We start from the raw sequence: 26,314 nt of genomic DNA, 5'->3' as shown, positions 1-26,314 counted from the left end.
TTGTTACACATATATAACTGTGGTGTTGGTCATGATTAGCCAAATAGTCAGCAGTTGAAACCAGGAGGCTTGCATAGAGATTGTGAACTTATTGCTTTTTTTGCAATACAAATGGTTGTCCTAATGTACCTGTAAATATTTTCTCTTCAAGTAACAGAATTTACATAGAAAGATTTTTCTTTTAATTACATTGTTTCACTGTACATCTTCATCTTGTAACTCGCAATTATTTTGTGTTTACCATTCATCTTGTAACTATACGTTGCCCATTGAGACTTAAGACATTATCTACCCAGTGCATTTACTCAAATGAAGATTAATGTGGTAATAAATTTGATGTGCTGTACTGCCGAGCTTTCAACTGAGAATGCTAAGTGTTGGAATTACAAGAATGTAAGTCTTGGATCACACAGAATATTCAGTTGACAGACAGAATTTAAAGTTATGGAACATTTAAAAACATGAAAAAAATACAAACCTTTAAATTAATATGGCTGAATTTAATGTACTTTCAGCTTAATTATTAAAATTGTACTCAATCTATTGAGTAAAAATATATTAATCAAGTAGACACAGAATCCCTTCCTTGGTTAACATATAGTATACAAAGTAAATGTGATACTTTAATGGGAACTACCCATGTGGCCTCGCACACCAGCTCCCTTGATCCCATATCCACTAAAGCATTAGTTAATATTGTTAATGTTGCTCTCTCTTCAGGTACTGTCCACCTTTCTTTCATATCTGTCATTACTACCCTTTTTAAAAAGTCATTCCTTGATCGTTTGATAGTTGCATGTTACTATCTAATCTTCATTTTCCTTTTTCTTGTCAAATCCCTCCCATGTTTAGTACCCAGTACTCATATCTCCAATCATGTTTCTATTCCTGACTTAATCCTGACAGCTCCTATAATTGCAAATGAAATAACAAATGTAAATATCTCCCATCATCCTTCCTCTATGATAAATGATTACATCCTCCTTCTCTAGCAGCTCTCCACTATCCTTCAGCTATGGATCACCATACTAACCTGGTCTTATCAACAACAATCACATGCAAAACCTCCTCTACCCACTTTGCTCCATTACTTATGGTATTCTTCAAGGATCTCTCTTAGGCAGTATCCTATTTCTCACATGCATGCTGCACTTGGCAGAACCATCAAAATACATATTAGATTCCTGATAACATCAGCTCTACCCTACAATCAACTCTTGATGCCTCCTCCTCTCCAAAGTGTCAGGTCAATTATGTGACATTCAATTTCATACGTGTAATCATTGATTTTGGTTCCTGCTACCAACTCTTTCGCTCTCCTGAGTAACTGAGAGGGAGGTGGTAGAGTCAGATAAATTACTAAGTATAAGAGTCATTTTGGCAGGCACTTCAATAAGCAGGGCATGGAGGGATACAGACCTAATGTGGGGTAATGGGATTAGTATAGATTGGCACAAAGGTCAGCACTGATGTGATGGAACAAAGAGCAAGTTGCTATGCTATAAAATGGTACAACCCTAAAACGGAATTATATTACTGACAACATTTCCATTGCAAGTTAATCCTTTACTGACTTTTCAAAATCGGAATTCTTTTTTTGGTCACCAGCAGTAAATAGGTGCAAGACTTTTGACCGTTCGTTATATCTGCCAACCAAAATTTTGTTTTATTGACATCAGTGAAGTCAATTGAAATATGATAAACAAGAAGAAAACTTGGTTACAAAATATTATGTAGTTTTGAATTATCATAAATTACAATAAATTGCTTATGAATTTTTTTTGTCTAGGACAAAAATCTGCTAATTTGTTTTTTTTTAGGGCTGCACATATATTGCTTTATTAAACTAGAAACGCTTTAATGGACCTTTTGTGTGATCACTTGTTATAGGAAATTTTAAAAGCAAGTTTATTTCAGCAAATCTGAACCTAAACAAATTAAAAATAAATACAGATGAAACATCAGTTTAAAAGTAAGTTTACTTTTTAAAAAAAAAACACAACTAGTCAGTTTTCTGGACAAAATTTAATATTGTATGTAAATAATATATTCAAAACAAACTTTTCATTAAAAATAAACTAGGCCATACAAAGAAACGTATATAACATTTTAATCTTCATTAAAAGATATACATTAACTAAAACATTAGTTCCAGATTTAGTAAATATTGCAGTGGTTTAAAAAAAACTCAATTCTGAGTTAAGTTACCCAGTTCTTTTGTTTACAATTTATTCCCATACAGCACACCTAATCCAGCCAATGTTGCAGCCAGACAACTGTTGAGTGTTTATTGTTGAAATATTTCAGATGGGATCTGTAGTTCAATTTTCATTCTCTTTGGGTGCTGTTATTGGACACAGTGAATGCAGATTTATATGATAGTATTCCCTGAGTCACATGAAATATTCAGGCATTTACCATGAAATATGTATATTGTTATACATGTTTTGGTAACAGTATAATTATGCAAGCAATGTGTTATTTTAAGGCAACAAAGTACAGATTGCTGTTAAATGAATGTTGACTTATATGACTTTGTTTATGTCTTGCTTGCTCAGGAACTATGCTAATTGTTCTGCTCCACAATATTTCAATAACAATTTTTTATTTTTTTTCATTTAAAAGTCATATGTTTTTAAATGAGGCAACTTAAGAGTAAGGCATCTTACAACACATGACCTTTCTCTGCAACCTATGGTGCACTGCATTTTTGCCACATAACTTGATAAAAGTGTGAGCTTACATTGGCATGGTATGTATAATGGGACATTTTGGATTTGGGAATGGTGAGACCAACATCCTAACTTAGAACAGAAATTGCAGATATTGTGCAACTCACGTTAAGACCCTGAATTTCACCTACTTTTGATCTTTGTGGCAGTGCATAATCCAATTTATTTACAAAGACCTTTTTGTAAACTGTCATTTAACATTCCTATTAATGTCCATTTAGCACATTAAGGTATGATATAAAGACTTAAATCTGATTTGTTTATGCGTTAGAGAATTATTGACACTGTATTAACAATTACTGTCAGACCTAACACCCCATGACAAGCTTAAAAAGGTGAAAACAAGGGTGAAATGACATTTATCCAAACCAAATGGTGGCATGATGCAAATTAACCATTAAGCTCTAAGATGTGCAGTGCACCAGGAATCAAGATCTTTTGGTCAAAATAATTTAATACTGGTAGTTGCTGATAACAAGCAACAGCTGTCTTGCAAGATCCATTCCACTATTTACTGTCCCATCTTCCATGGTATTTATTTCTAAGACAAAAATTATTTATTATGGAAACCATTAGTTCTCTCAATATTTGAAGAGGCTATTTTTTACAGCACTCTCATTTCCAGAAGAATGCCTGGAGTTCAAAATACCTAGAATATGGAGGTAACATTCTATAAAATCTACATGCTCTGGACAGCTTTTATATCCATTAATGCATAAAAAGGTATTAGTTGTATATATGTATATTTTGTTACTGAATAAAGTTATTCCCTTGTGTATCAGTATCAAAATAAATTTCATAAATAAGAATTGCATACATTGTAAAGCTCTTCCTTTCCTTCACCAATCAAACATTAGGACTTAAAAAAATATATATACCAGGTTAAGAACAATGAATTAATAGTAGTTTGTAAAGTACATAATATTTAAGAGGTAAACAATATCAGTATTTGTTGCTTCACAGTATTAAATTGTTAATGATAATACAGACATAAAAGTAATGCTATCTAAAGAACGTATAGAGAGGGGAAGAATTAGTAAAGATATGCTATATTTTAAATATTGTTACACAAGTGGTTTGCAGTAAATAAATGCAACCAATTACCCATATGAGCTTTCAGCAAATACAGACGGTAACATTGATTTTAATATGGCAATGGTAAAACTTTAGTATCAGGAAGATAAAACCTCTGAGAACATTTATAAAGGACAATGATAACTTGCCTTCACCAGTAACAAAATATTCAGGAAAGGTTTTCAGGAAGATCATGCGTTACAGAATACTGTTCCTAAAATGTTAGCTATCATGAGACACAGCAGCCTTCTGTTTGCCTATGAGATCCTGAAATGCTGTGCATTGAAAAAATCTTGTTTCATTGTTTCTCAGCATTAGCCATACCAAGTCTTTTTGCAATGATTGATTCTCTCGTCAGTTTTCTGATCAGATACTGCTTGTCACGACCTTGCTGCAGAAATAAATCATAATAGTATATTGATGTTTTGCCATTTCTCAAAAAATTATATCACAAGATAAGTTATAGTACTGAATAAACAATGGAAATGTATTTTCCCATCTAAATACTCAATATGCGATAAATCTAAAACAATATCTAAAACAAATACATCCCCTCTTTAGTCCCCTTAATATATTGAAATCTGTAAATTGTTTATAATGAGCACAATAACTAAGGATTTACAACTTTGCTAGGGAAAGCCCTGGAGGTTCAACATCCTTTGAATTTAAGAAGTTTTTCCTTATCACAGCTAGAGAACAATGTATGTACTCGGAATCCATTGCTGGGAGAAACCCAGGGACTCATTGTATGGCCTTAGGATGAACAGTCTTGTCCCTGGCCTGCAAGACTACTTTTGTAAACTTGCAAAATCTTTTAATGCACCTTGCACTGTTGATTTGCTTTTGGCCTCAAAACATGCCTACTCCTTTGATATCAACTTAATAATGCATTACATCACTGGACTCTCATTTGTAAAGTTCAAGTTGGTTCTTGCCTATCCTTAGCAAGAATTTGTTCAATGCCAAGATAAATAAAAAGAGAAAAGGAAAGTAGGCTGTAACCAGAAGATAGATTTATAGACGTGAGACCAGCTACACCTTAGTCATGAACCACTGTTGAAAATAATCTCCGTGTTTCCAGAGTAACACATACAAAATGCAGAGAAATTCAGGTCAGTCAGTATCCATGGAAAAAAAAAATAACAGTTGACATTTCGAGCTGAGAAGGGTCCTCCAGCATTTTGCATGTGTTACTTTGGATTTCCAGCATCTGCAGAATCTCTTGTGTTTATTAATCTGTGCATTTCAATGTTTTTATTTAATCAAAACTGATCCTCATAATGTGGTTCAGACATTTTAGCATAGATTTATATATTAAAATTTATTAAGCTGTGATCTTTTATAGAAATGCATCTAAGTTGGCTATTTAAGTTATTGTTTTGCATAATAAATTACTGAAAAAATAATGTATTACTATTGAAACAGAGCAGCTAGCCCAGATAAACTAAAAAAATTACATGGAAGTATTGCAAAATTAACAATAGAAAGCAAATGTAAACACAAGTGAATGAGTTCAACATCAAACCTTAGTCAAACAGGTAGATGGATGATATAAAGGTTGGTTTCATAAAAAGAGGACCAAGTAAAAATGGAAAAAAGTAAAAACTCTGTCAATTAAATGCTGTAAGTTGTATTTGAATCCCAAAGAGACTGGCTATTAATATTCAGAATATTAAGAAGACACTTGGATTGAAATGTGGAATTCTGAAGTTTCTCTAATGAGTTTACTTTGCACCTACCAATAAAGCGCATCTTACTTTTTGCAGCTGCTTCTTGCCATTATTACTATCTTTTATTTTTGTTTTGTTGATTTCTTATTGTTGTATATTATTTTCCCAAAAATAACAATGGACACAATTAATATTCTCCTTTATTTTAAGAAGGCAAATATTACACTGAGCTATCTGACAAATGTTAGATGTTACATTATTCAGATGAATGTGGCTTAAAATCTACCCTTGACAATTTAAGTTACTCACCATGGCTAATTGATTTCTTAATTGAACAACAACTCGTTTGTGTGCTGCAGAAAGCGCAACAAGATAAAACAGAATGAGGCTGTAAATAGAAAGAACAAAATCTGAATAATAATTTTACTTGTATAAACCCCTCACCCAAAAGGGGCAACAAAATTAGAAAAAAAGCATTTCTGTAATTTAGTAATAATTCAAATATATTGGATGGTGTACAATGTCAATAAAATTGATATCAAGAAAAGTAGTTCCCATACTCCATTTAAACTTGCTTCGTTCAATGGTATAAATAACACAAAGCAATATCTAAAAGTTGCTAATTAAAACTAGTTGGGGTATTGTGCTGTACTATTCTATGTTCTATGTATTCATAGAAGTAAAGTCCAGTAACTCCGCTGTCAGACACCACAAAAACCTGACTACACACCTTTCAACTTTCCCCTTTTGCCTTGATCTTTTCTATGCTCACTTTTGAGGCAAACAGCAATGAACAAAATGTGATAGTTGTGGCATTATGATATGACTTCCTATTCCTCAGTTTACAAATCCCAGGATCTCAAGTACTTTAATAAAAGCTTTCTCAACATATCCTGCCACATGCACAAACAATTGCTCATTCACAGCCACTCGTGTAATTCTTTCAAACATTTAGGATCATACTGTTTAGTCTTGTATTGAGTATCATTCCTTTTCAAATATATCACTTAATACTTCCCAATATTAAATTTAATTTGCCATTACCTCAGCCTGTTTGACCTCTTGCAGTCTATAATTTTTTTTACTATTTACCATTTTCACTGCTATCTGTAGCATGTAAATTTTCTCTTAACCCTGGACTACAAAATTACACCAATGATCTCAGATCTCACATTGATGGTTAAATGAGGAGCAGTTAAGTGCAGTGCCTTTAAGGGTCAGAACCAAGGCCAAGGCTGAAAATGCGGCAGGAGGGGCGGAATTCAGACCAGGTTGAAGTGCAGGGGAATGAGGCCTCTTCTGCCTTCCATCTTGTTAGCGAATGTACAGTCCCTTGAAAATAAGACTGATTATCTCAGGGCAAGGCTGCTGTGTCAGAGGCAGATTTCAATTGTTCGTTGAATTGAGACTTGGTTAACGGCGAACACACCAGACGCAGCTATCTGAACAGAAGGTTTTACTTTTTTGAGAATGGATTGAACCCCGAATTCTGGCAAGGAAAAAGGTGGCAGTGGATGCTTTTTAGTCAATTCTCATTGGTGCACGGATGTTGGGGTTATATCAACTTCTTGTTCCCCTGACTTAGAACAACTAACAATTAAATGTAGACCACTCTATATGCCTTGGGAGTTCTCATCCATGATCCTGAACGCAGTTTACTTACCACCAACGGCTGATTATAAGCAAGCACATGTAACACTACACAATGTTGTCTGTAAACAAGAAACAGCCCATCCCAATGCATTTCAAGTTACAGTCCGCGACTTTAACCAGACCTGTTTGAAGAAAAACCTGCCCAATTATCACCAGCACGTACCCTGTTGCACCAGAGGTCCCAACACACTAGACCACTGCTACACCACGATAAGGAATGCCAATCATTCCTTCCTGAGACCGCATTTTGGCAAGTCGGATCATGTGGCTGTACTCCTACATACGGACAGAGTCTAAAGAGCAGCGCTCCAGAGATCAAGACAACTTTGTCTAAGAGGTGGTCACCGGAGGCTGAGGAACAGTTATAGGAGTGTCTTAAGTTAGTGGATGGACCTTGTTCAAGACCTCATCTGAGGACCTGAATGACTACACCAGGGTTGTTACAGTTTTTATTAAAACAGCTGTGGATGAGTGTGTCCCCACAGAATCGTTCAGGGCTTCCCCCAGTCAGAAGCCCTCAATGAACAATGAAATCTGGAACCTGCTGAAAGCCAGATCAGAGGCATTGAAGTCTGGAGATCAAGAATGCTACAAGAGGTGCAGCTATGATCTCTGGAAAGCCATCTCTCAGGCGAAGTGCAGATTCCAAACTAAACTGGAATCAACGAGGGATGCTTGAGAGCTGTGGCAGGGTTTGAATGCTGAACTTCCTACAAAGCTAAATCTTGAGACATAGGGGACAGCAAAGCTTCATTGCCAGATGAGCTCCATGCCTTCTATGCTTGCTTTGACCAGCAGAATGTGGAGGGACCATCGCACACCCCTATGTCTCCTTTGATCCTTTGGTCTCAGTATCTGAAGATGATTTGCAGGCTGCCTTCAATACAGTGAAAGCATCCAGTCCAGATAGAGTACTGAAGACCTGTGCTGACCAACTGGCTGGTGTTTTCATGGATATCTTCAACCTCTCACTCTGGCAGTGTGTGGTACCCACCTGCTTCAAGCAGGCTTCAATCATACCAGTGCCCAAGAACAGCATGGTAACCTGTCCAAATGACTATCACCCAGTGGCACTTATATCTAGTGATGAAGTGTTTTGAGAAGCTGATGTTGAAGCATATCAGTTCCTGTCTGAATGGTGACTTGGCTCTGCTCCAATTCACCTACTGAAGCAACAGGTCTACAGCAGATGCTATCTCATTGGCTTTTCAAACAACTCTGGAACATTTGGACAGCTAAGATGCATACATCAGGATGCTCTTTATCAATCACATCTCAGCATTTAACACCATCATCCCCTCAAAACTAATCAGTAACCTCCAAGACCTGGGCATCAGTACCCCTTGTGCAATTAGATCCTGGATTTCCTCACTTTTTGACTCTAGTCAGTTCGGATTGATCTTCCAGGTTCAAGAATAGTTACTGCCTCTCAACCATTAAGCTCTTGAACATAAGGGGATAACTACACTCGTTTCAAGACTCTGTAATATTATTTCCCGCTTATTATTTAGTGCTATTTATTTATATCTGCATTTGCACAGTCTATTTACAGTTTACAATTTCTGAAGTTTAGTTTACAGTTACTGTTCTATAGATTTGCTAAGTATGACCACAGAAAAAGAATCTCATGGTTGTATCTGGTGACATCTATGTATTCTGATAATAAGTTTACTTTGAACTTTGTCTTGCACTGTACAAATTTCATGATATATGTCGATGATAATAAATCTGATTCTGAGAAACCCAATATTTGATTGACAAAATTTTATCAGTCAAGAAAAACTTAGAAACATATTTATCAAAGTTCACACCTCTCAGATATGACCTGCCTGTTTCTAACAAATGCAGACTTCACGATGGATTGTACATAGTCTTAAACAACTGATCAAAACAGACTTAATCTCACTGCAGATTAATATTGAACAAGGCTGCATCATTGCTCAATATTTTTCTCAGTCTTCTTCACCACAAAGTTGCACATCTCCTCCAATAAGCTTCCTGCTAGAGTGAAACTTCCCTATAACATCTCTGCACTCCTCATCCGACTCACTTTAACCTACGTGATTCAGCTGCAGTACAAATCAAAGTCAAATCAAGTTTAATTACCATTCATCCATACATTGATACAGCCAAATGAGACAGCATTTCTCTGGGGCCAAGGTGCAAACCATACTGATGAAGCTTGCAAATGTAGACATTTGTACAGTATTGCAAGTCATCATTGACTCATTTATTGAAAACATATCAGAGAATGGGCCTTACTTTGGTGAAAGAATGGCCCTCTACTGACCGGTTTCTCCTGTTATACAATGACAAAGGTCCATCATGAGACTTAAGTGTTGACCACTTCTCATATCTTGGAAGCCTTCCCACATCAAAGTGAGGGATCAATGATAAATTCATCATTGCCTCTGCTGGCTCTGGCAGTGTTAGAAAAAAAATGTCTTTACAGATCATTACCTCAGACCCAGCAACATATCTCATTGTTTACTGGATAGAAGCAATGGCTGGAATCCTCTGCATTTCAGAGACCTGGCTTACCTGGAGCCAGAGAACTAGAAAGGTATCACAAAGCTATCTCCACAGCTCTTCTAAATTCAGAAGTAGGAGAAGAGAACCAAAGACATTGTCCTCTCAAGACCAACCTCCCCCATGTTGAAATTTTAAATATACCAGGTAAGCTATGGTGCACAGGCTATGTAGCTCGCATGCTTATCATCAAACTCCTGAAACAGACACTGTATTCTCAGTCTGTCATTGCCAGGGAGTACCAAGTTCAAGAAATTGTTTGAAAAGGTGTAACATTCCCATTGACTCCTGGGAATCCCTGTTGGAAGACCAATCAAGAGAGAACCAGCATTCTGCATGGAATCAAGAATGTCCAGAACATTTGTTGGGAGATACAAAAGTCTGGTGTAATCAGCAGAAGTGCAATTCTTCTTAAACCATCCACCTGCACCTCAAGCCCCATCTATGACAGTGTCTTCAGGTCTTACATTGACCTGATCGGTCACTTCAAAATACACAGAACTGTTGTGGAAGCAAGTCAGCATTGAAATTGAGAGATTGCCCAAGAAGAAGAATCAGGAACATCAATTAAAATATTACCTTGTGTCCAGAAGGAAAAGAAAACAAATGAAACCCTTACCATACAATTATGAAGAATGGTACGGCAAATATTTCAGATCCCAATCCATATAGAAGATTCTGAAGGCCCACTGGAAAACTGTTAATTGTGGTTGGTATAATTTCCCATGTCGTGTTGAATTTAACGAATGGCCCACAAGATTTTGAAGAACTAATTCTGTTTGATAGAGGAAAGAAAGATCTGTATTTAATTTGCCTCTCATAAAAAATCAATCATCTTAAAGATATTTCCATTAAAATCAATATAAAAACTGAATATTACAGTTGACACGGAAACTTTCCCTTTATTGTCTATTTTGCTGAACTATGTACCCTTGTTTTAGGTTTGCAGCAGTTTTACTTTTCTCCCCCAACAAATTGAAGTGCTGTTTCAGCGTATTTCATTTTAGTTGTAAGCCTTTTCAAAAACTCACATTCTGTAAATTGGACAACTGTCAATATTTGAATTGCATGAACAAGCTCAAGGAACCCCCAGCAAAATACTGCAGTGGTTGCTTAATTAAAACCTGAATCTTCCTTACTAGTGATACTTTACTGGTGATAACTGAACAAAGTGTATCCGCTTTTAACACCTCCTGCCAGTTCGTTCCATATACCCCACTATCCCGTGTGGAAAAACTTGTCCATCAGACCCCCTTTAAATTTTTCCCTTTCACCTTAAACCTATGCACTCTAGTTTTAGGGTCCTCTAACCTGGGAAAGAGACCATGACTATCTAACTTATCTACGCCCCTCATAATTTAATAAACGTTAATAATTCTAGAAAAAATTTCTTCATATTTAAAAAAAGAGTCAAGTAGCTTTTTGTCAAAATTCAATAAAGAGAAAATTTAACTACTGATGCAAGGATCATCTTACTTCCCGCAGTTACTTAATCCATGATTTTAAGCAAAAGTGGTGTTACAGGGTACAGAGGAACTATGTATGTAGCAACATTGAACTGACATTAAATACTTACATTGCAATACTGAAGAGTATTGGAACACAAGCTAATGGAAGGCCAATTAACAGAACCGCTAAAAAGAAGAAGTTCGAACTTGATGCCCGAAAAGGTCTGGTGGAAGGTCGGCAGTTTGCCATCAGAGAAACCTGAAATATTCAGAATGGATTATGTTTTATGTGCAATATTTACTTATAACAAAAGGAGTCTCTTTGCACATTCCAGTGCCTAGCAGAGCCACTTCCCCTCCTCTTATTTCACTGTCACATAGTACAGTAGGCCCTTCTCTGTGCCCCACCCCCTCCCATGTCCATGCTGTCATATTGGGTATCCATCTACATTAATCCCATTTATGAACACATAGTCAATAGCCTTCCATAGCTTAGCAATTCAAGTGCTCATCCAGATAATTATTAAACTTTGTTAAGAGACTCAAGCAGTACATTTCAGTCTTCAGCCACCCAATGGGTGAAAGAAGAACTCTTGCTTTAGGCATCTCTCTAATGGGAATCTATCTGCACTTGTAATCAATTTTTTATACCTCAATCTGGACCCCAGATCATCTCATCCAAGGAAAAGAAGTTCAATCATCCTGTCTGACTCAACTCAGAACTGAAATGCTCCAAACAATTTAAGATCCTAGTGAATTTCTTTTGTTCTCTCGCTAGAGAAATCACATCCTTCCTATACCAGAAGTGTACCCAATACTTCAATATTTTTACATGCTTGTATGATAATCTTAAATTCCCTTGGTCCATTTCCTGACCTCTTTCCCCTTTCTCGATCTCTCTGACTCCATCTTTACTGACATCTTTTATAATCCTACCAAATCCCAGTGCTATCTTGACTATACCTCTTCTCACCCTGGCTCCTGTAAAAATGCCATTCCCCTTTCTCAGTTTTTGCTGAGAAACCAAGCTTTTTGACGTCACTACTTTTCTACCCTACCCTATTGCTAATGCTCTTTCACAAAACATACCCTCAGATATTACTTGCTCTTTAAGTTTGAAATTGTGCACCAGCAAAGGTTCATCAAAGGCAAACTCAATTCTACCTGTATGCAATAATGATGCATATACATCTACAAATGTAACTCCAGGACAGGAAAGTCCACAGCTGTTTTAATAAAAACTGTAACAACCCTGGTGCAGTAATTCAGGTCCTCAGATGAGGTCTTGAACATGGCCCATCCACTAACTTAAGACAATCCTATAACTGTTCCTCAGCCCCCAGTGACCACCATCCGGTTGTCTTGATCTCTGGAGCACTGCTCTTTAGACTCTGTCCGTATGTGGGAGTACAGCCAAATGATCCGACTTGCCAAAATGTGGTCTCAGGAAGGAATGATTGGCATTCCTTATCATAGTGTAGCAGTGGTCTAGTGTGTTGGGACCTCTGGTGCAACAGGGTACATGCTGGTACTAATTGGGCAGGTTTTTCTTCAAGCCCTTGGGTGTGGCACCAAATTGCACCACCGTTAATACAAAGCAAGCTAAGATTAGTGAATTAAACTATAATCCATCTTTAGTTGTTTCCCTCCACAACATGTAAAGTGCAATTGAACTATAATCATTGGAGTGGCACAGTAACATAGTGGTAGCACAACGCTATACAGTACCAGCACCCTGGGTTCAATCCCAGCTGCTGTCTCAAAGGAATTTGTATGCTCTCCCCATAACCATGTGGGTTTCCTCCAGGTGCTCCAGTTTCCTCCCACAGGCCAAACAGCATACCAATTGGTGGGTTAATTGATCATTGTAAACTGTCCCGTGATCAAGCTAAGATTAAATCAGGGCATTACTGTGTGGCATGGCTCAAAGGACCAGAAGAGCCTATTCTTTGCTGTGGCCCAATAAGTAAATAAATTCTGTATGCCTTGTAAGGGGAACAAGTGCTACACATGCCCTTACACTTCCTCCCTCACCACCATTCAGGGCCACAGACAGTCATTCCAGGTGAGGCGACACTTCACCTGTGAGTCGGCTGGGGTGATATACGGCATCCGGTGCTCCCGATGCAGCCTTCTATATATTGGCAAGACCCAATGCAGGCTGGGAGACCATTTCGCTGAACACCTACGCTGTGCGCCAGACGAAGCAGGATCTCCCAGTGGCCACACATTTTAATTCCACGTCCCATTCCCATTCTGATGTCTATCCATGACCTCCTCTACTGTCAAGATGAAGCCACACTCAGGTTGGATGAACACCACCTTATATTCTGTCTGGGTAGCCTCCAATCTGATGGCATGAACATTGACTTCTCTAACTTCCGTTAATGCCCCACCTCCCCTTCGTATCCCATCCCTTATTTATTTATTTATTATTTTTCTCCTTTTTTCTCTCTCTGTCCCCCTCACTATAGTGGGCTCCCCTCCCCCTTTCTTTCTCCCTAGGCCTCCCGTCCCATGATCCTCTCCCTTCTCCAGCCTTGTATTCCTTTTGCCAATCAACTTTCCAGCTCTCAGCTCTATCGCTCCCCCTCCCGTCTTCTATCATTTTGGATCTCCCCCTCCCCCTCCCACTTTCAAATCTCTTACTAGTTCTTCTTTCAGTTAGTCCTGACGAAGTGTCTCGGCCTGAAACGTCGACTGTACCTCTTCCTATAGATGCTGCCTGGCCTGCTGCGTTCACCAGCATTTTTTGTGTGTGTTGCTTGAATTTCCAGCACCTGCAGATTTCCTCGTGTTTGCATCTGTATGTCAGTGAGTTATTTTAGGGCAATTTTTGATTGTTTTTGTTAAAACTGCCCCAAATTACTATTTGAGAATCACTTATGTTATTTCAGTAAGTCCATCATAGAAAACTAACGGGCCTTCATTTGAGTAGCCTGTTTACTGTATTTTTAATCAATTACAATAACGTATGAATAATTCAGCACAAATTAAAGTTCATTCCGTCTATAATTGCAAACATTAATCTGATTAGTTTTCATTTGGTTAATAATTTACCTTTTTTATGTAAAATATAGCAAAATATTTGATGGTTGATATGCCAGGGAGCAATGGTGAATAGAACGTCCCAATCCAACAGATTGTTTGACCATATACAATTTCTAACACATTTTGCGGAACACTAAACTGTTGTTGCCCCCACCAAGTGAAAGGTGGGAAAGGGCAAAAAGTCACAAGTAATCTGTAAAAACAAAAAAAGGAGAGATTCCTTATTAAAACATATTGTTCAATAACCTAAAAATAAGACTAATTGGTTATGTATGTATTAGAAGGATTGCCAATACACTGCTTCATCAATTTAGAAATTATGCATTACTAGAAAACGATGTATAGTAATTAGCAATTTAAAGTAATAACATGATTTTATAATGCTCACATTTTCAAAATAAAAATTGTAATTCATGGAAGAAAATGAGCTTAAAACTAATTCACTAATTTAGCTTACTTTGAAAATTTCAAGCTGCAGTGAAGTATCTGTTAAATTTCAATGATTTGAGCAACAGGTCAATACACAATAGACAATAGGTGCAGGAGTAGGCCATTCGAGCCAACACCGCCATTCACTGTGATCATCGCTGATCATCCACAATCAGTGTCCAGTTCCTGCCTTATCCCCATAACCTTTGATTCCACTATCTTTAAGAGCTCTATCCATCTCTTTCTTGAAAGCATCCAGAGACATGGCCTCCACGGCCTTCTGGGGCAAAGCATTCCATATATCCACCACTCTCTGGGTGAAAAAGTTTTTCCACAACTCCGTTCTAAATGGCCTAAATCATTACATGATTTAGTCCATCAAGTTTATTCATATCTTTAAAGTCCATGAATTAGAATAGAAATTCATAAATAAAAATCATCCTCGAAATACTGCAACACATGGTGAAGATAGGGGGTTACGACATCCGATGCTGTTGGTATATTCATGTTCATGTACCATCCTGAGCAAGATCATATGCATGTCCTCATTGTTCATTTCCCTATTAACATGCAGCAGTGTACAGGGATCTGGGATACACATGCATCAGTCATGGAAAGGGACAGCAGATTGAGAATATGGCTACAATAGCATACAGGATCCTGGCCACAAACACAGGAGATTCTGCATATACTTTATATATAGGCATCCGTTAGTCTCGTGAGACCATGGATTTGTGCCTTGGAAGGTTTCCAGGGCGCAGGCCTGGGCAAGGTTGTATGGAAGACCGACAGTTGCCCATGCTGCAAGTCTCCCGTCTCCACACTGTCGATGTTGTCCAAGGGAAGGGCATTAGGACCCATACAGCTTGGCCCTGGTGTCATCGCAGAGCAATGTGTGGTTAAGTGCCTTGCTCAAGGACACAACACACTGCCTCAGCCAAGGCTCGAACTAGTGAACTTCAGATCACTAGACGAACGCCTTAACCACTTGGCCATGCGCCAACAGATACCACACATATAAAATGCTGGAGGAACTCAGATCAAGCAGCATCTATGAAAAGGAGTAAAGGGTTGATGTTTTGGGCCGAGATCCTTCATCAGGATCCCGGGCTTTATAAAGATGTTGAGTACAAAACCTTTATAAAACACTCATTCAGCCAAAAGTAGTGTCCAGTGCACCAAAATTCTTTAGAAAGGATGCAGTAAAGAATGATTCCAGAGATGAGGCATGTTGATTATGTGGACAAATTAAAGGAGTTCTCTTGTTTTCTTGAAGAGACAGAGAGGCAATCTGCTGAATGTACCTAAGATCATGAAGGGTCTAGACAGAAAAGATATAATTGCTGTCCTTGGCAGAAGGGTTAGGAGTCAGTGTATAAAGAATGCAAATGAGACAAAATCTTTTAATGCAATGAGTCCTTTGGACCTGGGTGCACTCCCAGGGAGGTGCTGGAGGCAGAGTCATCTGCGACATTCATTATGGAAATAGTTAAGCTCTTAATAGGCAAGAATATGTAAGGGTCTGGAGAGAAATGAGGCTCACAGTGTAAAATCTTGTACAGAGTCATAATAAGCATGGATTTCTAGTTTGTTTTCGCTACAGTACCTATAAAAAGTATTCACCCCCCCACCCCCCCCCCAGAAGTTTTCATGTTTTACAACACTGAATCACAGTGGACTTGATTTTGCTTTTTTTTGACACTGATCAACAGAAAAAGACTCTTTCATGTCAAAGTGAAAACAGATCTCTACAAAGTAATCTAAATCAATTACAAATATAAAACACAAAATAATTAATGGCACGAGTATTTACCTCCTTTAATATGGCACACCAAATCATTACTGGTGTAGCCAATTAATTTTAGAAGTCACGTAATTAGTTAAAAGGAAAACACCTGTGTGCAGTCAAGGTGCACATGCTAAATAGTTACGCGACCCCCGAGCAGGAAGGCCCAGGCAAATAGAGAGTCAGTAGTGGCAGTGTTCTTTGACATTGAAAAAGCCTATGATATGATGTGGAAGGAAGGATTATTAATTAAACTGCACAAGATGGGGGTTGGTGGGAGAGTTTTTAATTGGATTAAAGATTTTTTGTTTGGTAGAAAAATTCAAGTTCGGATTGGATCAGAATTATCAAAACAATACATAGTGGAAAATGGCACATCTCAAGGTAGTGTGATTAGCCCATTACTTTTCATGATTATGATCAATGATGTCTTCACAAAGGTACCAGTGGATATAGGTAGGTCACTGTTTGCGGATGATGGGGCCTTGTGGAAAAGAGGCAGGAACATGGACCATATAATCAGGAAACTACAAGAAGCAATTGATGAAGTGGTGGAGTGGGGTTATGATTGGGGATGTAGATTTTCAGTAGACAAAACTCAATCTGTATTTTTTACCAGGAAAAGGGTTGAGGTAGGGAAGAAGTTAAGGATGTATGGGGTTGAATTAGAAAAGGTTGCATCATTTAAATTTCTGGGAGTTATATTTGATTCACGATTAACTTGGGCAGACCATATCAGGAAAGTTGAGGAGAAATGTAAAAAAGTAATAAATGTGATGAGATGTTTGACTGGTAGGGAATGGGGAGCAAGTTGTTCAGCTTTGAAGAGAATGTATGTGGCTTTAGTAAGATCTGTATTGGATTATGGAAATATAGTATATGGATCAGCAGCTAGGTCTCTTATAAGGAAACTGGATGTGATTCAGGCTCAGGCCTTGAGAGTGTGCAGTGGGGCTTTTAAAACGTCACCAGTGTCAGCCCTACAGGTAGAAATGGGAATAATGCCTTTGCAACTAAGAAGGATGCAACTGATGGCAAACTACTGGGCTAACTTGCAGGGGCACAATGATTCTCACCCTACTAAAGGAGTGTTGCAGGAGTGCTGGGAAAATGGGAGGTTTCAGAGGGATACCTTTAGTCGGGTAGGGAATGATATCGTGAAAGAATGTGGAGTATTTGATCTGAGGATAAGTCCTTCAGTAGTTTATCCGATTGTAGCTCCATGGAAGCTTGTATGGCCTGACATAGACTGGCATTTGTTAGAGGTAAAAAGGAAAGAAAAATATAAAACAGATTTGGTAAATGCATTTAACTGTCATGTGATGGAAAAGTATAGTGATTATACTCACATTTATACGGATGGTGCGAAGGAACCTGCAACAGGAGTGACAGGGTTTGGGGTGGTCATACCAGCAAAAGAAATTGGAATCAGCAGAAGAACATCTAATAAGTTAGGGGTGTTTACAGTGGAGATGCTGGCGGTGTTGGTTGCGTTGCAATGGGTGCAGAAAGCCAGACAAGTCAAAGCATTGATATGTTCAGATTCATCCTCAGTTCTAGCAAGTTTAAGGTCTTTTCACACAAACAGTCGGCAAGATGTACTTCATGAAGTCCTTCAGTTAGTTACAAGAATTGCAAATCAGGGAGGTCAGGTAAAATTTCTATGGGTTCCAGCACATGTAGGGGTGAAGGGGAATGAGAGGGTGGATGAGTTGGCAAAGAGGGCGTTAAAGAAAGAAAATGTGGAAATGCACATTAGTATCAATAAAGCAGAGGTTAAGTGTGTAATCTGGGAAAAAGTCAACCGAATGTGGCAAGAAAGATGGGACAGGGAGGGGAAAAGGAGGCATTTATATCAAATACAAAAGAGTGTTGCAGTTACTAGGGTAGGTAATGGAAACAGAAGAGAGGAAATTGTGTGGACTAGGTTAAGGCTGGGGCATTGTGCATTGAACAAAACATTGAAAATGATAGGGAAACACCAGACAGGATTGTATGAGGAATGTTAGGAAGAGGAGTCAGTAGAACATGTAGTTTTGTGTTGCAGGAAGTATGGGATACAGAGAGAGATGATGAGAAATAAGTTAAGGGAGTTGGGGATGCAGGAATTCACATTAAAAGGGTTGCTGGGCATGGGTGAGAGAGCACAAGTCCGGGTATTTTTAGCGTTTTTAAGGGGTACAGGGGTTTTTTATAGAATATGACGAATAAACAGGAATAGGATACTAGGATGGTCAAAGATGGGAGGGTGAAGTGTAGGTTTGTGTGTGTGTGTGTGTGTGTGTGATTGGGTGAAGGGATTTAGAATGTATGTCTAGTGCACATTCTGGAGCAGAGGGTGGCGGTAATGCACCATTAAACTGGATGCCAACCGCCGTAAAACAAGATAGAGACAGACAGCAGTCAAGGTGGCTCAATTGACTGGAGTGAAAATACATCTGTATCTGGAAGAGCCAACTGCTGATGAGTTAGTATTCTGGCAAAAACTACATCATGAAGACAAAAGAGCACCCCAAGCAACTCTGTGAAAAGGTTATTGAAAAGCATAAGTCAGGAGATGGATACAAGAAAATTAACCAAGTCACTGAATATTCCTTGGAGAACAGTTAAGTCAATCATCAAGAAATGGAAAAAATGTCATAGCTGTAAATCTGCCTAGAGCAAGCAGTCCTCAAAAACTGAGTGACCGTGCAAGAATGGGACTAGTGAGGTAAGCCACCAAGAGACCTATGACAACTCTGGAGGAGTTACAACCGTCAGTGGCTGAGATGGGAGCAACTGCACATACAACAACTGTAGCCCGGGTGCTTCACCAGTTGCAGCTTTAAAAGAAAGTCACTGCTGGGGAAAGAAAAATACCCACATGAAATCTTGGCTAGAGTTTGCCAGACTCTGAAGTCAGCTGAAAGAAGGCTCTATGGTCTGTTAAAAGCAAAATTAAGCTTTTTGGCTATCAGAATAAATGCTATGTTTGGCATAAGCCAAATACTGCACATCATCAAAAACACACCATCCCTATTGTAAAGCATAGCGGTGGCTGCATCATGCTGTGGGGATGCTTCACTGCAGCAGGCCTGGGAAAGCTTGTGAAAGTAGAGGGTAAAATGAATGCAGCAATATTCAGGGAAATCATGGAGGGAAAACCTGATGCAATCTGCAAGAGAACTGCAACTTGAGAGATTTGTTTTCCAGCAAGGTAATTACCTCAAGCATAAAGCCAAGGCTACACAGGAATAGCTTAAAAACAACAAAATTAATGTCCTGGAGTGGCCAAGTCAGAGTTCAGACTTCAATCCAAATGAGAAATTGTGGCTGGACTTGAAAAAGGCTGGTCACTCATGATCCCCATGCAATCTGACAGAGCTTGAGTAATATTGTAAAGAAGAATGGGCGTGGGGGGGTGGAAATTGCAGTGACCAGATGTGCAAAGCTGATAGAGATCTATCCACACTCTCAAAGGTGCATCTACTGAATATTGACTTGAAGGGGGGCTAAGTAATTATGCAGACAATTATTTTTGTGTTTAATATAAATTTAGACCAATTTGTAGAAATTTGTTTTCACTTTGACACAAAAGTCCTTTCTCTTGATCAATGTCAAAAAAGCCAAATTAAATCTATTGTGATCCAAACAATAAAACATGAAACCTTCCCGGGGGGGGGGGGTGAATATATCTTACAGACACTGTAAGTACTGTAGGTAATTTCGTAGGTTAATTCTCTGTGCATGCAGAAGTCCAGCACAGGAACAGAGGCTGTTTCATAATGAAAACCTTCAAAGACTCTCTGGTAAGCTCCACCTCTTCTTGAAGTCTCTGCTCCAGGGCTTGTTCCCTTCTGCAGGTGCAGAAAAATTACCACTCAATTACCTGTGTTTATAACTAAAACAGACAAATTAGAATTCAGTATTCACAATGACTCTGTATGTGACTTCCTAACCACCACACACAATGAAGTGCTTACATGCAACTCTCTTCCTACGCCCACAGTAGGTTTTTGATCTCATTTTAATTATAGATGCAGGGCATTCCCATATTAAGATACCCTTTTTGCCCCTGCATGGCAAAGAGTGTAAATTAACCATCAGTACATCAATTCTGATGCAATGCAGAGGGATTGACTCCATGTATGACCTGTGGTTCAGGACCTTATATGCCTAGAAATGGTCATTATAAAATTTTATGAAGCCTAATGTATGCTATTGGCTGCTATTCTCATTTTGGGAATTGTGCTTCAAAGTAACTACACAGCACTTAATCTACATATGATTGAATTTTTTTGTACTTATCTCAGGAAAAATAGATATGACATTTTGAACCAACCAAAGGTCAAAAAATTTATTTACATCAGTTAACATTAAAAATAAAGGGTTTTAAATGAAACAAACTCATGAACTATGAAGACGTTAGGTTTAATTTTGTATTATTTCACAATTCTGAATATTTTTTACAAGGGAGAAGAGGAAGAGAAATATCGCTTACTTTCTGGGAAATTCCACAAATAATGTGACAGCACCAATGATAATCAGATCAAATATCATCAACTTGTACATTTCTTGCCCTATTCGGGTTTCCCAGCACTGAAAAAACAAGCAACTATTAACTATATTTAGTTACAGTAAAAGTCATTAATTATATAGACTTGCAATATTTAATACACTTGACCTTACCAATAATGAAATATAATGATAAATAGTACATTTCCACACCTTTTAGTAGTTATGTTCATTTTCTTAGCCAGACTTCTGGGTTCCTCTCCCTGACTTTACCTGTTTCACTGAGTTAAACACTAATTTAATACGTTTACCTACGTGGTATTTGGTTACTAATTTATACAATTTACTATTTTCTTATATTGGTCATCTTCAAGCACATTAAATATTATGAACCTTAATTTACTCATTCTGATAAAGTGCTGAGATTATCTATAGCATTGACAAGATCATTTCCATTCCATGTTGGTATACCCAAGGTACAATTTGACATGAAATTCCTCAAATTAATTTGCTTTTTTTTCTACTGATGTTACCACAATTCGAGAGTTCTCCTCATTTTAATTTAATAAACCACAGTGAGTTCCAAATGTTAACTTGGTCATTCACAGAATCCTATCACTGTTTGATCCTCCAGTGTTCCTCACATGCAAGATAACATGTATCACTTTGAACTCAAAGTTTATTTGCACAGCTCAAAAGTCTTCTCACATGTCTCACAAATCTACATCTGTTAACTACTCTACAGACTTTCATAGCATATTTCAGTATCACTGCTGCAGTATTTTTAAACAAAAATAAATATTTGAAAATATATTTGTTGCAAAAGAAGCCCAAGGAAAATGTATATGTTGCAGCGTAGCAAACTCCTGTGTGCACAATTTAAATAAAAGCAATGGTCTTAAATCAATTATATATTTTGTTCTGTTCATTAAATCAAAAATTAAAACAGTACAGCATTTCTTGCTTTGCATTTAATTAACTGCAAAAATCTCCAAAATAATTGAGTAACTATTAACCTTCGGAAGGTGTCGTTCTCAAAATGCACAATGGTTCATTTTGTAACTATTTATAAGTATGTACATAATAATTATATTTCATTGAGGAGGATTTATTTTGTATTAGTACTTTTACTTTGTTAGTACTAACCTAGGAAGACGCATGTGATGATGGTACAATTTGTCCTTTTGATTCCTCTTATTGCCACCAGGTAATCAAAACTTCTCAATACTTCAAACGATATACAAATTTATTATTTTTTTAAAACACTGTAGAAGTTACAACTCAATTTACTCACTGGGTACAATTTATGGTTGTATCCACACGGCTTGCATTCTCCGCCATCGCATGTTGTAATTTGTGACCATAAGCTCACCAAGAGAACAATAATATTAGCCAATCGCACAAACACAGACCTATAGAAATTTGCAATTAACAAGCTTCAGTTTGTTATTCTTGGACAAGGAGGAAGAACAGAATATGCAACATGGAATAAAGTTCTGAAATATATATGACCAAATGAAAAAAATTATGATCAATCTTTGTTGCTGATACATGCTTTGCATTCATTATATATGCCCGTTTTGAAAGGGAGAACACAACTACAGCTGTGAAGATCCCTGCTGCACCTGATGATCCTGTGATCTCTGTCTTAAAGGCCAATAGTAAGCTGTCTTTAAAGAGAGTTAACCCTCACGAGGTGAAAGGTCCAGATGGAGTACCTAGTAAGGCTCTGAAACCCTGTGCCAACCAACTAGCGGGAGGATTCAAGGACATTGTCAACCTCTCATTGCTACGGGCGGAAGTTCCCACTTGCTTCAAAAAGGCAACAGTTATACCAGTACCTAAGAAGAATAACGTGAGCTGCCTTGATGACTACCGCCCGGTAGCACTCATATTTACAATGATGAAATGCCTTGAGACGTTGGTTATGACTAGACTGAGGCCCTGCCTCAGCAAGGACCTGGGCCCATTACAATTTGCCTATTGCCACAATAGGTCAATGGCAGATGCAATCTCATTGGCTCTCCGCATGGCTTTAGACCACCTGGATAATACAAACACTTATGTCAGGATGTTGTTTATCGACTATATCTCAGCATTTAATACCACCATTCCCACAATTGCAGAGGTCGGTCATAGGTCCAGGTTCTGCTACTTTCTGATTGAGAAGTAGCAGTACCTGGACCTATGATCTGCCTCTGCAATTGGAGCTCGACTTCCTAACCGGAAGACCACAATCTGTGCAGATTGGTGATAACATATCCTCCTCGCTGACACTGGCCTACAAAGTACCCAGGACATTTTCAGGAAGCAGTCTCTCGGAAAGGCAGTGTCCATTATTAAGGATCTCCAGCACCCAGGACTTGCCTTTTTCTCACTGTTACCATCAGGTAGGAGGTACGGAAGCCATGAAGGCACACACTTAGTGATTCAGGAACAGCTTCTTCCCCTCTGCCATCCGATTCCTAAACAGACTTGAACCCTTGGACACTACCTCACTTTTTTAAAATATACAGTATTTCTGTTTTTTACACTTTTAAAATCTATTCAATATACATACATTGTAATTTATTTATTTATTCATTATTATTATTTTTATTTCTTTTTCTCTTCTCTATTATGCATCGCATTGAACTGCTGCTGCTAAGTTAACAAATTTCACGTCACATGCTGGTGATAATAAACCTGATTCTGATTATCATCACAATGTTCTTAATTTTTTTTTCTTTCCTTACAATTTTTGATTTTTTAAAGTTAAATATTTGGTTTGCATATTCAAGCACCAAGGTTCACCCTTTCTATATTTCTTTCTTTTTAGGTATAATTTCTGTATCCTTAAAATGGTCATAACTTTATGGTTCTATATGCAATTTTCATGACTCCTGTCATGTTCATTTATTTAGATCCCTTTCATTATGGAAAGAATCTGATATATTAAATATGTGTTTTTTTAAATATAGCTTCCTAAATGGATTTAAACGCAAAGTACAGCATGGTGCACAAATGTGTATTAATTTTAAATGATGTGTCTGAACGATCCTGGAAATAATAAAATACAGGCATTTTTCTACTTAGAATTACATTGAAGTTAACACAATTTCGAGTCATTTGGAGTAAAGAATTTTTATTTGTTATTCTTTTGAAGTACCTAACAAAGTGTGCATCAAGTTACAAGTTCTTTATTTGTACTACTGCACAAATATTATTTTGTTTGAATTAAGTGACTATGATGATATCAATTCTGTTTGTTTCTCTTTAGTAAAGAAGAAAGGAGTTTGCCTCATTTATGAGAAACTTGGTTTTCTTTCTCATTGTTAAAGACACATTATCGAGTCGTACCTCATGGGGTTGATACCACAACAAGATTGCCCACAAGTAATCAAGCTACTCAACACAGCTAAAATAACTGACAATTAATTTGAGAAGATATTCAAAGCTGGTAAGAATTTAAAACAGAGTTGGCCCTCTTACACTCATCTTCCTTTGAAATGTTATTCTTTGGTGTTAGCTTTTCACAATCTGAAATCCAACTTTAGAACGACAATAAAAATACAATTCAAGACTATTAGGAACACTGCAACAGAAGTTCACATCATGACCACTTGTATCATAATAAGTAGCTCAACAACTTGTAGCTGGCACAGCTCCTTAACCCTACTTAACAAATATTGCCTTTTACTGGCAAGTGCTTCCTGACTTTAGTTCAAAATGGCTTTTCTCCAATTTTAAGACTGCATGTTTCCTTTCTGAATTCCCCATCAAAGAAAACCATTCATCTGTACCCACCTGATAAAATTATTTTAAAGACCATGATCAGATCATTTTTTTTAAGTACTGAAATTAATTACATTTACAAGCTATGTTTATGCTATCAAAAACAATCTAAACCCTAGAATAACCACAACCCACCACCCTACTCCAAAGCCCATCCTTCCTGAGGTTCAGTGCTGAAAAGTGAATCTATTACTCAAAAGGGCCTGGCCAAGGCTCAGGAAATAGAATTTTTAATTCTACATTTCCTTTTGAAATAAGGGATAACATTCCATACATCTTTTGTTTAGTAGCCAAGCAACATCTTTTATTGAATTCACATACTATATCTAAGGCAAGCTTGAATGTCCTTTACAAAATTCGGCTTATAATTTTCTGTTTTGTACACTCAAGTTATAGGTACCGAAATAATGAAAAGCTGAGATCCACAGAAGTAGTTAGAAATATAAAGTTAGTCAGCTCACGCCATCAACATACAAAAGTTGCAGGTAGAATGCTTGTATTGGTTCAAACAAATGTGATTTGTTGATTATTTCAGAGCTAAATTAGTTTGAGTAGATTAACAATGCAATAATTCACAGATGGATTTTAAAGATTCATAAGTCCATGCAGCTTCTACAACTTCCATGCAATAATAAAATTCTAAATGTTCTTTAATGAACAAAATAATCTACGAAAGATTCCAAAATTAAATGTAATTAACCTATTGTTTTATAATATGTGGAACAAGGTATTAAACAATAAGAAGTGTAAGCAAACTCAAGGCCAAAATACAGAGCGTGGATTGTTGCCTCAAATTTAACGTGCTTAATCAATAAACACATGAACTATTTAAAAATTCTATCTAGTTTAAGTCAGCTAAGGATATCCATACACACCTGAGAAGCATGAATTTAATCTCAAAGGCTGGTGAATAGTCTTCAAATGCGATTATGTATTCAAACAAGAGTGGAGTGATAAAGTTAGCTGCAGTGATCACAATAGAGGGCAAGTATTGAACTATGAGATCGAATGTGAAGCTTCCAGCATTATTTTGCTAATAAAAGTAAAAACATAATTAAGCATATATTATTGTAACATTCTCAAAACGGAATTTAAGTTGAGAAACCAAAAATCTGGAATGATAAACATTAATTTATCTGCCCAATTAAAACAATAAGCAGCAATAATTTGAATTTTATACCTTTAAATGGAGCTAAATATCCTGAATCACTTATAGAAATATTACTATAATATTTCAGTAGCAGTAATAAAGAATAGAAAACTGCAGAAAATGTTGGAAATACTTAGCAGTTATATCAGTATCTATGGAGAGAAAAAGAGATTCAATGTGTCAGGTCATTGCTAGGCCTGGTGTTTCTCCAGATAGTACTTGACCTGGTGAGTATCCAGCATATTCTATAAGTATTTACTGAAAATAGTAATCTGTCATAAAATTACAATCAAGATTAGATTAAAATGAGAGGCTTAAAAATTAAAGAGATTTAAACAAGGAATTCTGAAACCCAAAGACTAGCAGATACATGCATGGCTGCCAAGAGAAAAGAAATTAAATTCAAGAATGATCAAGGGGCGAGAACTAAAGAAACATAGCTATCTCAATCCTGGAGGCCATCATGAAGAAGGGTAAGGCTATAGAGGGATTTGAGGACACGGATGGGAATATTCATATTGAAT

The 26,314-nt window shown here is 37.3% G+C and overlaps 1 protein-coding gene across 3 annotated transcripts in view; it reads right to left on the bottom strand.

Annotated features, from left to right (window-relative positions):
- Positions 1-2,017: 2,017 nt before the first annotated feature.
- LOC134352014 (transmembrane channel-like protein 7) overlaps positions 2,018-26,314 on the bottom strand; it is a 59,311-nt gene continuing 35,014 nt past the window's right edge. For 2 of the 3 annotated variants that reach the window (XM_063059055.1, XM_063059054.1), the window contains exons 9-16: positions 25,516-25,673; positions 22,161-22,278; positions 20,853-20,950; positions 14,167-14,350; positions 11,235-11,365; positions 10,278-10,433; positions 5,786-5,864; positions 2,018-4,197 (exon numbers count right to left, since the gene is read on the bottom strand). In XM_063059055.1, the coding sequence (XP_062915125.1) occupies positions 4,105-4,197; positions 5,786-5,864; positions 10,278-10,433; positions 11,235-11,365; positions 14,167-14,350; positions 20,853-20,950; positions 22,161-22,278; positions 25,516-25,673 (1,017 nt within the window). In that variant the 3' untranslated portion in view covers positions 2,018-4,104. The remainder of the gene's footprint in view (positions 4,198-5,785; positions 5,865-10,277; positions 10,434-11,234; positions 11,366-14,166; positions 14,351-20,852; positions 20,951-22,160; positions 22,279-25,515; positions 25,674-26,314) is intronic. The other variant, XM_063059056.1, reaches the window with a different exon arrangement.

This window comes from Mobula hypostoma, chromosome 9 (genome assembly GCF_963921235.1).
Source record: "Mobula hypostoma chromosome 9, sMobHyp1.1, whole genome shotgun sequence".
NCBI classification, from domain to species: domain Eukaryota; kingdom Metazoa; phylum Chordata; class Chondrichthyes; order Myliobatiformes; family Myliobatidae; genus Mobula; species Mobula hypostoma.
This window is presented reverse-complemented; position numbering and strand designations above follow the sequence as displayed.